This window comes from Setaria viridis, chromosome 3 (genome assembly GCF_005286985.2).
Source record: "Setaria viridis chromosome 3, Setaria_viridis_v4.0, whole genome shotgun sequence".
Classification (NCBI taxonomy): Eukaryota; Viridiplantae; Streptophyta; class Magnoliopsida; order Poales; family Poaceae; genus Setaria; species Setaria viridis.
Genome location: NC_048265.2, coordinates 47,842,311 through 47,856,423, shown reverse-complemented (window position 1 = coordinate 47,856,423; position 14,113 = coordinate 47,842,311). Strand labels below are relative to the sequence as shown.

Here is a 14,113-nt window from a genome sequence, read left to right as displayed (position 1 = left end):
GCGTCGGATCGAAGGGGCGTCCACGCGTCGTTCATCAAGGACGGTATGCACGGATGGCAGTTTGCGTACCGTCTCCACCAGATTTATTTCCCAATAGGAGGCTCTTATCCAGGGGCAAAAACGGAAAAAATGATTCAAAGACGCGGCCCAGGTTAGGGGCCCGGGGGCATATGCGTAAACCCACCAAGGCGCCTTCCGCCGCGCGCGCATGCTCGGGGTGCTCCGCGAAAGCCGAGCGGCCGGACAAGTGAAGCGCGGGCGCGATCGAGCGTCGCGTCTCATCCCCATCCATTCCGTTTCCATTTCCCACACGAGCCCTAGGCGCCCCCGCGCGCGCGACCCCCCACGACGGGATCGGAGACGATGGCGGAGGAGAGCGACGCGGCGGACGGCGGGGTGGCGGTGCAGCTGATCGACGGCGAGGGCGAGTTCGCGGGCGAGGGGGCCGAGCGGTTCATGGCGGCCGCCGGCGTCGCCGGATGCGGTCTCTCCTACGCCGTCGTCTCCATCATGGGGCCGCAGAGCAGCGGTACGTACGCATCGGCTCCTCCGTTTCCGCCCGCGCTCTCGACGATCGATTATCGATCGGTTCGGTTCGGTTGGTTGGTTGGTCCGCCGATCGCGAGCTCGATCGGCGGGAGGGCCCATGCGCGCGCGCAGGCAATCTGTTCGACGAAATGTTGGTGATCATGCGGGGGCGAGTGGGCTTGGGCGGTTAGGCATCACTTGCGTGCGATGGTGTCGCGTGAATCATGGGTGTTCAGTTATTGGATCCAAAACAACGGGCGTCTGAGTTGATCTGTGATCGAAACTCTAAACTAGCAATTAAGAACAGTGCCTTAATTGCTCCCTCGTGCTATACCTAGATTAATTAATTCGGTAATGGAGAATGAGTTAATGCATCTTGAGGACGTATGTAAACTAGCTAAGGTTTCTTCCATTCGAAAACCTATCTAATTTAAATGGGGGCTTCCTTGAGCTTAAACCTGCACGCATTTGTGGATGACATCTTATTGGCTGATAGCTTTGCTCTGGTAATTTTACTAGTAACACCACGTCCTATAGTAAAACATAGTGTGCAGTATTGCTACTTCAGTAAGCTATAGTGGCAGTGAAACTTGTAGTAGTCTTCTTATTCCCGGTCATCGATGTGGGTGACTTAGAATAGTCCATTGTTACTTTGCTGCCTGCGGGATGACTTGCAAAACTAATTGGATACATCATACATGCTTCAACTTCAAACCACAGTGCCTGTGCATGCTGTTGTTGCTGGATGAAGCTGTGAATTCGCTGCCATTAATATGTTATTTATCTCAAGAAAACATTGGGCAATGTTTTCCCCAAGTACCTGAGTGCTGGGTACCTGAGTGCTGAGTCCACACTACGAGATGTTGTGTTTCAACTTAGACAGCATGAATACCTTTGTCTTTTCTGATATCCAACTGTAAATGTTGTTTTCAATACAGTTCTTTGGCCAAGGATGAGAGCCATACCTTTACACAAAAAGGATCCTATATGCATTTAGTGCTTTTTGAGGAAGTAATGTATATAAGTTTAGTAGTAAGGATTTTTTTTCATAGTATCCTCTTTATTTTGAGCAGGAAAGAGTACCTTGTTGAACCAACTATTTGGAACCAATTTTAGGGAGATGGATGCATTCAGGGGAAGGTATAAACCATTTATTCATGACTAAATAATTTCTTAAGTAGTTCTTGTCCTTTGGTAGGCATTTTGTATACCCATTATTACCCCCTTTCCTTATCATGAAAACACATCTCTAAACTGTATCTACTATTTTTTGTTTATGTTGATAGAAAAATTATTACTGATCTATTTTCGTTATTAGGAGCCAAACTACAAAAGGCATCTGGATAGCACGCTGTGTTGGTGTTGAGCCTTGTACTGTTGTATTGGATCTGGAAGGTACTGATGGAAGAGAGAGAGGAGAGGTAAGATTCTGTACACAGGCCAATTACCATGCTCAGTATCATTTAGCAAAACTTTCAAGTAGTAGTGTGCAATGGTAGAATGCTGCTGGTAGTTAAGTTGGTTTTGCATAGCAGTTAGTGTTGAACATGTTTTTTCGTTCTCTTATCTTTTAGTGCCCAGCCTTGAAATCTTGGAATTTAGATCAAATAAGGCAAGTTTAAGAAATGTTCTGCACTTTGTTATTTAACAGAAGATGTTCCACTTTGTCTTTTTTTCCTAATGTACATGATAATCATCAGATGTTCCTAATTGCATTTTTTTTTTGTATTTGAGGGAAACTTTGGAAATATTTTATATTACAAGATTCAGGCTCAGTCAGCATTAGTACTTTCTTAACTCCTGTCGTGATGGTATCATGACATGGTATTGCCACTTGAATTTTTCATACTAGTAAGAAATCTAAAGAGAATGATGCCCTTAATCTCCCAGCGAACTTAACTTTCTTTATTAGTACTATGTTTTAAAAGGTGCCCTTACATGAACGATGAGATCAAGTTACTTGAGAATGGCGTGTGATAAGGCTTTTATGCATGTTTCCTTTTAGGAGGTTAGTTTCTAAACTTTGTTTTCTGACCTCTTTTTTTTTTTTTGTCTCATTTAGGATGACACTGCATTTGAGAAGCAAAGTTCGTTATTTGCTCTTGCAATTTCCGATATAGTTCTCATTAATATGTGAGTAACACTAAATGATATTTGTGTTTGACTTCCCTCTTATGAACTTATTTTGTTGAAGCTTTAGTTCTCATACTTACTACTACTATATGTTATCACTATTTCTATGTCTATAGGTGGTGCCATGATATTGGCCGTGAGCAAGCTGCCAATAAACCACTTCTAAAGACAGTATTTCAGGTACCAAGGTTTAACCTCTTTGTTCTTTCAGGGCTAGCCTTATACACACAGTCCTGATCACCTGATATAACATTTGGACATCTGAGTTTGTAGGTCATGATGCGTTTGTTCAGTCCTCGGAAGACAACACTACTATTTGTTATACGTGATAAAACCAGGGTTTGCCTCTCCTTTATTATCTTACATTCTTGAATGAATTTATCCAAAAGACTCTGAAATCTATTCAGAAGTACAAACTTTGTTCCATTCACTTCAGCGTATCTCAGACACGTCATTGTTTTCATGTAGACTCCACTTGAACATCTTGAGCCAGTTCTAAGGGAGGATATTCAAAAGGTGCTGGCATCCTTTCTTTTCCTTTCATCTTCGTTTACTAGTCTATTGGCTTCCTCTAGTTCTAATATTGTCACAGATTTGATCAGATATGGAACTCGGTTGCCAAGCCAGAGGCACACAAAGACACCCCTATCAGTGAATTTTTCAATGTAAGCTATATATGTTTTTTGTACAATCTTGAAAAGGAAAAAAGACGATTTTACTAGAACATCATTTTGTCAATATGAAGGTGCAAGTTACTGCATTGTCCAGTTTCGAAGAAAAAGAGGAACAGTTTAGAGAACAGGTACTTTGAAGATCGCTTGAAACTTGTCCTGTAAAGAACTTTATGTTTGGAAAGTACAGCAGAATGTTTCTAAGGAATTATTTTCAAGAACCTTACATTTACCTTGACCAGGTTCAACAACTTAGGCAGAGATTTTCAAACTCAATTGCACCAGGAGGTCTTGCAGGTGATAGAAGAGGAGTAGTTCCTGCTTCAGGTTTTTTGTTTAGTTCACAACAGATTTGGAAAGTTATCCGAGAGAACAAGGATCTTGATCTTCCTGCTCACAAGGTACTTTTCTTTCCTGCTGTGCACTATGAACCATACTAGATTAGAGATTATTATACGAATTCACTGAAGGGTCCTCTAATTTTTTTTTTGCATAAATGTCAAAGAATTTTCTGGCAAACAGAGGGAACAGCTCTGGCAGTATATCTCCGCCTACATAATGCCAAAATTTATTGATGCAATTCTTCTCATAGTTCTTTTTATTCCTTCAGGGAAACACAAAATTAATAACTCACATGATTTCTCAATTTTGACCAGCTAAAATATTTAGCTGAGAATAAAGAGCTGAATGTTTCTGCCTATGCAATATTATAATGTATTTAAAAAATACCCAAAACCTGTTTATTGATGATTTATTTCCATTTTATTTACCATGCAAGGTAATGGTTGCTACAGTTCGGTGTGATGAAATTGCAAATGAGAAGTTTGGCTGCATAACGTCGGACACAGTAAGATCTTGCCACTTAAAGATCGTGCAACTTCTGTACATGTTTTGGGTTCTACAATTGTGTTTTTATCTTTTTAGGAATGGCTAGATTTGGAGAGTGCTGTCCAATCTGGTCCAGTACCTGGTTTTGGGAAAAAGCTTGGCTATATCGTGGATGTTCACTTGCAAGAGTAAGCCCTTGAGTAATTGGAGTCATTGACAACCTGAACCTGGTGGTTTGTTCAACATGATTCCCACTGCTATCACATATATGCTTTTTTAGTTTCTATACATCTGCCAATAGACTTGTACACATGCACTTAATTCAATTTTCCAAACTCCCAATTTTCCTTCTCAAATGTATTTAACAAAAAGAGAAAGCGTGCGATTGATATTACACTAATAATGCTTGAATCCTCATCTAGAAATACTGACATGTTTATTTGCTTAATCAAAGTACTGGCATTGAATCTAGAAGTTGTTTACCTTGCTTTTTTTTTGTGTCGCCCTGGAGAATCCAATATTTAGCTATGACAGCAAACTTCTGTTCATCAATAAAACTGAGAGGTGCGAGTCATAATTTGTAGGTATGACAAAGAAGCTGTCTATTTTGATGAAGCTGTTAGGAAAGGAAAACGACAACATTTGGAGTCCAGAATAATGAATGTAAGGCCTTCCTGTACGTTCAATCTTCTTTTCTCACTCAAGCTTGGTGTATCTTCCACTTTTCTTAAAAACTAAAAATATTATATGTCCTTGCGCTTTGTAGCTGCTTTGGTCCTTTGAAAAGTGTTAGAATGTGTATTAGGGCCATATGCCCAGCTGGCCCTGTTCGGCCGTGGGTGGTGTTGCGCTGGCCTGTTGCCGTGCGCACCCCCCTGGGTTCTAGGTAGATTAGGCAAGGGCCTCCTTGATTGGTGATTCTATAAACCAAACCCTAGGACTCTCTTGCCTATATATGTACGGGTGCTATGCCCCTCCATAATCAATCTACTAATTTCCCAGCCATACTTGCTTTCATGGTATCACGAGTCCAGGTTATCACCCTAATTCACCCGTCCGCTACCCTACCCTAGCGCGCCCCCTAGGCTGTGCACCATGGTTGGGACCCCACCCCCCTCTCTCAGCGCCGTCGAAGCCAGCAAGCACGCCGCCGCCGAGGAAACCAAGCGCAAGGAGAAGCGCGAGGCCATGCTCGCCCGCACCGTCACTGCTGAGCGCGACGCTATGAAGACACGCATGCGCGCCACCCTGGCACGCGCCGTCTTGGACCGCAAGGCCGCCGCTCCGGAGGACAATGCTGACGCCGACGATCCACGCCTCCGATCACGCTCCCAACTTCGCCGACGCCATGCTGATGCATGAGGCCGCTACGGTTCTAAACTTGCACGCCCAGGCGGTTGCAGTTCGGAACATTAGGAGCCTGATCCCGATCGTCCTCGACATCGCCTCCAACAACTACACCCGTTGGCGCGAGCAGTTTCTCCTCACCGTCGGCAAGTTCTCTCTGCAGGACCACGTCATCTGCGACAACCCCGACACGATCTATCCTGACTAGGCTTGGATGGATTGCGTGGTCCGATCGTGGATCTACGGCACGATCTCTAACGATCTCATCGACACGGTGATGGACCATGGCACTTCTGCACGTGCCATCTGGCTTGCAGTCAAGTCGCAATTCCTCGGGAACCGCGAGACGCGTGCTCTCCTCCTCGATGCCCAGTTCGGCACCTTTGTACAAGGTGACCTCTCCATCAATGACTACTGCTAGCGTCTCAAGGCCATGGCAGATGCTGTCGCCGGCCTACGCGAGCACGTCACCGACCGCACGCTCATCCTCAACCTCATCCGCGGCCTCAATGCTAAGTTCGTGCACATTGGCATTCATCTCCGGTGAGGGCGCCCGTTCCCCATGTTCCTCGAGGCCCGCAACGACGACCTCCTCGAGGAACTCACCGTGGGGAACCAAGTCACGAATGTCTCCATCGCCCTCCTCGCAGCCAACTCTGGCAGCTCTGGGTCGTCCTCGACATGCCCCCCGGCCGCTCAGCAGCCCTCCCGCTCCGAGGGTGGCTCCGGCTCCAACTCCGGGAGCACTCCTCCCAAGAACCACCGCAATAATGGCAAATGCAGCGGCAAGGGCTCCAAGAACGACGATGGCGGCAACAGCGGCGGCTCTTAGCCGCCCCCAGCCTCTGGTGTGACCGGCGGCGCCGTGCTTGGGCCCGGGACCGCACAGTGGCCGTCCTTCCACAACTCATGGACGGGCGCCATCCAGATGTGGCCCGGGCCTCACCAGCAAGCCGGTCAGGCTCCCCCGCTTGCTCTCCTGGCTCAGTACCAGCAGGCCCAGCAGACGCAGTTGGCGTAGCTGCAGGCCACCCAGGAGGCGGCTCAGGCGTAGGCCTCCTCCACACCAGCGCCCTACCTCGCCACCGGCGAGTGGCCCTCCGCGCCTCCAGGCTTCTACAACCCCATTGTCGGCATGCTGTCTTGGGATCAGCAGTCCCTCGCCTCCACCATCAGCTATTGTTGTCGGCACACCTTCCAGCTTCCTTGTTTCTTAATAATGTTCTTGTTTCGCCTAAACTTATTAAGAATCTGATCTCTGTGCGCCAATTATAACAATTGGTCTATTGAATTTGACCCCACTAGTTGTTCTGTGAAGGATCTGATCATTAGGTGCAATAGCTCCGAGCTGTTTTGCCCCCTGCGCCTGCCCATTGCCGCCACTCTCACTGCTAGCTCCTCCTTCATCCTTTGGCATCGTTGTCTTGGACACCCCGGTCAAGAAGTCTTGACCAAATTAGCTTTACCTTCATGTAATAAAGACATTAGCTTGTCTCTTTGTCATGCGTGTCAGCTTGGGCGCCATACTCGACTCCCATTTCGAGCATCGGCCTCCAGAGCCTCGGGTCAGTTTGATCTTATTCATTGTGATCTTTGGACATCTCCTATCATTAGTGTCTCTGGATACAAATATTATTTGGTCATTCTTGATGATTGCTCTCATTAATTGTGGACCTTTCCTCTACGACTCAAGTCTGACACGTTTGATACTCTTGCTAATTTCTTTTCATATGTGTCCACGCAGTTTGGTGCACCTGTTAAGGCTGTCACAGGCTGTCCAGTGTGACAATGGGCACAAGTTTGATAACTCTAGCGCTCGCACCTTCTTCCTCACTCGCGGCATTCAGCTTCGCATGTCGTGCCCTTACACCTCTCCACAAAACGGTAGAGTCGAGCTCATCAGTCGCACCATGAACAACATTGTGCACTCCCTCCTTTTTCAAGGTAGTCTTCCTCTTACTGGGTAGAAGCTCTCGTCGCGGCCACATACTGCCCACCAAAACGTTGAGCATGTCTTCACCTCACACGGCTCTCTTTGGGACCGAGCCATCCTATGAGCATCTTCGCGTTTTTGGGTGCAAGTGTTACCCAAACCTGTCCGCCACAGTCAGTCACAAACTTGCTCCACGTTCTGCCATGTGCGTGTTCCTTGGGTATTCAGCTCATCACAAAGGGTATCGCTGTCTTGATTTATCTTCGAATTAGATTATCATATCCCGGGCACGTTACTTTCGACGAGTTCGCTTTTCCCTTCGTTGAGCTCCCCTCCTCACCCACACCGGCTGCATATGAGTTCCTAGAGGACCCCACTGATGTTGTGCCGGCCCCCATAGGCCCATCACAGTGCTCTTTCCCTCCGGCGCCTCCCTGCAGCCTGCTCCAGCACCGGCGTCTCCATCAACTGCACAGCCACGTGCGGCTCCCGGCGCTCCCACCACATCGCCACATGCGGCCCACAGCGCTCCCACCATATCGCCACATGCGGCCCCCGACGTCCTCACCGCATCGCCACAGGCGGCACCCGGCGGCACCTCCGCATTGCCTCATGCAGCCCCCTGGTGCCTCCTCCGCATCACCACATGCGGCCCCTAGCGCTCACTCCGCACCATGTGCGGCCCTCAGCGCCCCCCGTTGCGCGCCCGCAGTTCCCCCTGGATTCAGCTCCCTTCCGGTCCATGACCGAACCTTCCGCCATGTCTACGAGCAGCTCCCAGCTCCGACGCCGGGGGCACCCGCTGCAGCACCCGCGCCCATGCCCGTCCTGGCGCTGCCCGTCACCCAACCCTGTCTCCCCAAGGGAGCGGTCCTAGTGGCGCCGGTGGTCAACCAGCACCGCATGACCACGCGTGCCAAGCTCGGTTTTTGTCAGCCGGCCCTGTTCCACACAACGCCGCTCTCCTCGGTCCCCACGACCTTCCATAGCGCCCTTGCCGATCCAAATTGGCGGGCGGCTATGGAGGAAGAACATGCTGCCCTCTTGCAAAATCACACCTGGGATCTGGTTCCTCGTCCTTCCAGAGCCAACATCATCTCCGGGAAGTGGATTTTCAAGCACAAGTACAAGTCCGATGGCACCCTCGAGCAGTACAAGGCCCGCTGGGTCCTCCGTGGCTTCACCTAGCGTCCCAGCTTGGACTTTGACGAGACGTTTAGTCCTATCATCAAGCCCGCGACCGTCTGCACAGTGTTGTCCCTTGCGCTCTCCCAGTGCTGGCCGATCCATCAGCTCGACATTAAGAATGCTTTTCTACATCTTCTGAGATACTCAGCCAGCTGGTTTTGAGGACACTGCTCATCTGGACTTCGTCTGCCGCCTCAACAAGTCTCTGTATGGGCTAAAGCAGGCTCCTCGCGCATGGTACGGTTTGCTGACGTTCTGTCTCTTGGCTTCGTGGAGTCCAAGGCCGACACGTCCCTGTTTGTCAGCTTACCTCCTGTTGACAACATTGTGCTCACTGCTTCTTCTTCGGCCTTTCTACGTCGCATCATTCAGGCGTTGCAGCAAGAATTCTCCATGAAGGATCTCGGGGAACTTCACTACTTTTTGGGTATGCACGTTCAGCGTGTTTCAGGCAGTGGACTTCTTCTTTCACAGCGACAGTACATGGTCGACATTTTGGCACATGCAGGCATGGATGAGTGCAAACCGTGCAACACCCCAATCGACACCAATCCCAAGGTGGCGGCGGCTTCAAGACCTCAAGTTCAGAATTCCACGGATTCATAGCATTGACGACGCCCTCCAGTACCTGACCTTCACTAGGCCTGACATTGCCTATGCAATCCAGCAAGTGTGCCTTCATATGCATGATCCTCGGGAGCCACATCTGGCCGCTCTGAAGCGCATCCTCCGGTACATCCGTGGCACTCTTCATCTCGTTTTGCTGCTTCGCCCATCCTCCATGGATTCTCTTGTGGCTTATTCTGACGCCGATTGTGTTGGTTGCCCGGATACGCGCAAGTCCACTTCGGGATATGTTGTGTTCCTTGGTGACAACCTGATCACCTGGTCGTCGAAGCATCAGCCCACTGTCTCCAGATCCAGTGTGGAGGCCGAGTACTGAGCTGTCGCCAACGCCGTCGCCGAGGCCACCTGGTTGCGGCAGCTCCTCTGCGAGCTGCGCGTCCCCCTTCATCGTGCCTCTCTGGTGTACTGTGACAACATCAGCGTTGTCTACATGTCCTCCAACCCGATTCAGCATCAACACACCAAGCACATTGAGATTGATCTTCACTTTGTCCGAGAGCGTGTTGCTGTTGGTGAAGTTCGTGTCCTCCATGTGCCTACATCTTCGCAGTACACCGACATCTTCACCAAGGGGCTGCCTTCTTCTGTCTTCACAGAATTTGGGTCCAGTCTAAACGTTCGTGACAACGACGATTAGACTGTGGGGGTGTGTTAGAATGTGTATTAGGGCTATATGCCCGGCTGGCCCTGTTGGCCCGTGGGTGGTGTTGCACCGGCCTGTTGCCGCGCGCACCCCCTGGGTCTTAGGTAGATTAGGCAAGGGCCTCCTTGATTGGTGATTCTATAAACCAAACCTTAGGACTCCCTTACCTATATATGTACGGGTGCTATGCCCCTCCATAATCAATCTACTAATTTCCCAGCCATACTTGCTTTCAAAAAGTACATCTATTAATGAGTGCATGCTTAAAATCTTTCTTATGCATAAGTACCAATAGTTTGTTTCTATTTATTTCTTACAGTTTCATTTTCTCCCTCTAATTTTATCCAAAATTCGTTGCAGCTTGTCCAACCTGCATTCCAGAAAATGTTGACTCATCTGCGCATGAAGGCTCTAGAAAAATTTAAAGCTGGTCTTATTTCATCTTTGGAGAACGGAAAAGGTTTTGCGGCATCTGTTCGAGACAATACTGAATGCTCCATCAAAGAATTTGAACAAGGCTGTGCAGGTAAACTTCATATACTCGTGGTAATTTCTGCTCAACTGATGGTAAAATGTACCCGTTCTAAAAAATACTCAAAGTGGTAATTTATTCCAAAAGTATTGTGTCTATATGACAATTGAAGGATGTACTGGCCATTGAAATTGAATCAAAGTAGCCTGATGTCCTCCAAAGAATGACACATTTTGTGTATTCAATTGGGTAGCATCTCTTTGTTTTGATTCATTTACTTATGCAATTTGTGAGTACATTTTTCACCTCTTTCTTTTGGTGTACCAATCCTTTAAATTGGTACTGCAACCCTCCTTATATGAAATTGATGCATCAATCTGACAAGCACTTGTATTCTAGATGCTGTAATCAAGCAGGCAAACTGGGACTGCTCTAAAATACTAGAGAAAGTCCGCCGTGATATTGAAGACCATGCACTTTCAATTCGTGAAAGCAAGCTATCAGAATTGACAACCCATGCTAAGGTTAAGTATGGCAAGATGAAAGAGCTAGCGTTTAATTTACTAGCTTATCATGCATAATTTTCTTCTGGATTCATTTGCATATCTGATATTATTTGGTTACCATATGGTAATAGCTACAGTTATTTTGTACTTGCAGGAGAAACTAAGAAAAGCTCTTGCTGAACCTGTGGAGTCTCTTTTTGATGCAGCAGACCAAACAACCTGGGCATCAATAAGAAACGTTTACAGACGTGAGACGGAGTCCATCCTACCAGAGTTTCTGAAGACCCTTTGTGGGTTCGAAATGGAATACGCGCCAGCAGAAGAAATGGTATCAAAATTAAGGGATTATGCCCGGAGTGTTGTGGAAAGTAAAGCTAAAGATGAAGCTAGCAAAGTATTGATCCATATGAAGGAGAGGTTGGCAAAATTCTCTATTGTCCTTCACATCAGTCACTTTATAATCTTTCTGACTGAGGGGGAAAATCCCTGACACTGTTTCCTGTTATTGCCAGGTTCACAACAGTGTTTAGCCATGACAAGGATTCAATTCCAAGGGTCTGGTCAGGAAAGGAAGATGTCCGGGCAATAGCAAAGGAGGCTCGATCTGCGGTACCAAAACCATATACGTCTAATATCAAAATAAATCGTCAGCTCCTGTATTTTATTTTCTATTTGCAAAATGTACTTACGCTTATGTTGCAGGCTCTCAAACTTCTGTCTGTAATGGTGGGCATTCGCTGGGATGACGAGCCAGATGGGATCGAAAGCATCCTCACTTCAACACTTCTGGAAGGCTCTGTTGTATCAAAGATTGCAAGTGCTGCTTCTGCCGATCCACTTGCTTCTACTACTTGGAAAGAGGTAATTTTGCGTTTGTCTGTTCTTCCATCAGCAAACAATGAAAGTGTATCTATGTATGTGACACCACTTTATGGAACTCTGGAAAAGATTCCTCCAAAGCAGACGATGATTACTCCTTCTCAGTGCAAGTCACTGTGGAAGCAGTTTAAAGCAGAAACTGAGTTTACCATTACACAAGCAGTATCCACACAGGTGCGCGTTTCATATAATAGAGCTTTGATTTCTGATACCAGTTATCATGTGATTTTTTATCCTTGCGGGCAGAAACATTCTCCACTTCTCTTTTTGATGTTTGACTTTACCTTTTGTCTTTCACTACAGCAAGCTCACAGGCGCGGTAATAGTAAACTGCCTCCTCCTTGGGCAATTGTTGCCATCGCTATTCTTGGTTTCAATGAGATCATGGTGCTTCTGAGGTACTTTGGTAGCACTATGCTCTGTGCTTCTTTTCATTCTGAACGATCACGTGACACTGCTATTCTTATTCTCTGTAGGAATCCCATTTATCTGTTCTTGCTATTTGTGGGCTACTTGATATTCAAAGCATTGGCGGTGCAGCTAGATGTCATCAGAGAATTCCAAAATGGGGTGGTATGATCTTAAAACTTGGATATAATGTTGAGCTTAACAATTGGAGTTTATTGTCATCGCAGTAGTTAAATTCTGAAAATAACTTGCACTAGAGCTCAAGGACTTCTTGGTACTATTATATATCTCTTGCATCACAACGGCAGGTGCCAATACATGTCCATAGATCCGAAACCCTATCTCCCTGTTAAACTACTTCGGAAGAACAAAGATGCTACTGAAGTTAATCTTTTGCATTCCGTCACTCTCTCATGCCTTGACGGATGCTCTTTTTCTAACCGAATAAATGGAAGATTTATAACCTGTTGAAAAGTCTGGTCTTCCTTTTGATTGTAGCAAATCAAATACGTTGGGAAGAGTAGACTCTAGCCAAATTTCAACATGTGATAAAAAAAATGCAATCCCAGATTGTCTTTAAGCAAGCAGTACATGCTGTGGAGCAGAGGATAGGGAGGAACCTAGCTGAAAGGATGATAGTCTGCTTAAATGGCACGAGCAGAAGTGTGACACTAGCTTTCATGGACTTGCTCCAACATCAATATTATGCACAACCTGTTCTAAGAAAAACTATACATCCTTATTATACCCTTTTGTGTGGATTATTAACACACTGATACAGTGATACCGTGGCAAAAACTTTTAGCTTTTCTTATTGAAACAAGAATGTTACATCAGTCCTCTGTCCATCCTGAATTAAGCTCATGACAAGTTAAACTGCTGCTATTTATGTTTAGGTTCCTGGGATCATCTCTGTGTCGGCGAAGCTCCTGCCGACGATACAGAACCTGGTGAACAAAGTGGCAGCGGAGCAGCAACCGGAGCACCATCACCCTCCGCCCATAGAACCCCCACAGCCGCAGATGCAGCCGCCGCCGCTGCTCCTGAGCCCAAGGAGCCCCATGAGCGAGCTGAGAAGGATGCACATGCCGCCGCTGAGCCCGCGCAAGGTAGCCTCGCCGTCACCATCCTCATCGTCGTCCTCCACCGTATCGTCTCCTAGGCACGTCGCCGAGGACCAGAAGCCAAGGACGGTGGTGGCAGGGCACGAGAACGAGCCCAACATCGCTGACTCCATAGTATGATACTAGATGGTATGGGCATTTTTGTTGTCCCCCATTTCTATGCATATTGTAGTCCTGATCAGAGTAAACATCACTCTTCAGTAAGCATCAGAGAGAGGAGAGAAATAATGTAGCTGCTTTCCCTTGCAAAGTTGCCATTGTTTTGCAAGGAGGGATGATCTGTAGATGGACAATTGCTACCTGACACATTCTTGAGCATGTATAGAAGCAAATATAGATGGCCTATTCAAAAATGGAAAAAAAACCTAGGATGTTTTCAATGTACGTGGTAAAAAGGTCCTTTTGATCCACACTATTGATTCTTCCAGACGCAAACGTTGTACTCAATCATTTACTGCATAGTTGTCAGTAATTTATTTTTACTTCTAGCCCTCGAGAAAACAACAATTGTCACTAGGATCGACACTTTGAAATGCTCGATGCAATATTGCAATGCATAGAAGACAGGGAGGGCACTGTTGTGTACATGGCGTTGCCTCTGCGACGCCTGCAAGGAGCCAAGACATGCCCCGTGCTCCCAGCCTCCCGAGACACTGTTGTTTTCTCCCGTCTGGCACGGGGGATAAGCCACGATGTCTCGCGTACGGGAGACGGGGCGCGGCAGGGCACATGGAGAGATTCGGCGTCGTGCACAAGCCCAACGTGTGTGTCTGCCGCAGCCTCCTCACATGGCCGCTGCCGTCTGGTATGGTAGTGCCCATAGCTG

At 47.2% G+C, this 14,113-nt stretch overlaps 1 protein-coding gene across 1 annotated transcript; it reads left to right on the top strand.

Moving 5' to 3' along the window:
* LOC117849850 (protein ROOT HAIR DEFECTIVE 3 homolog 1) lies at positions 1–13,734 on the top strand. The gene is made up of 22 exons (XM_034731560.2): positions 1–529; positions 1,602–1,668; positions 1,847–1,949; positions 2,591–2,661; positions 2,778–2,841; positions 2,935–3,000; positions 3,130–3,177; positions 3,264–3,326; positions 3,407–3,463; positions 3,575–3,733; positions 4,111–4,179; positions 4,257–4,348; positions 4,745–4,823; positions 10,259–10,424; positions 10,770–10,894; positions 11,031–11,293; positions 11,389–11,485; positions 11,579–11,737; positions 11,825–11,929; positions 12,059–12,153; positions 12,232–12,328; positions 13,060–13,734. Exons 1-22 carry the CDS (start codon positions 364–366, stop codon positions 13,405–13,407), a joined length of 2,559 nt encoding a protein of 852 aa, XP_034587451.1. The 5' UTR covers positions 1–363; the 3' UTR covers positions 13,408–13,734.
* The last annotated feature ends 379 nt before the right edge of the window (positions 13,735–14,113 follow it).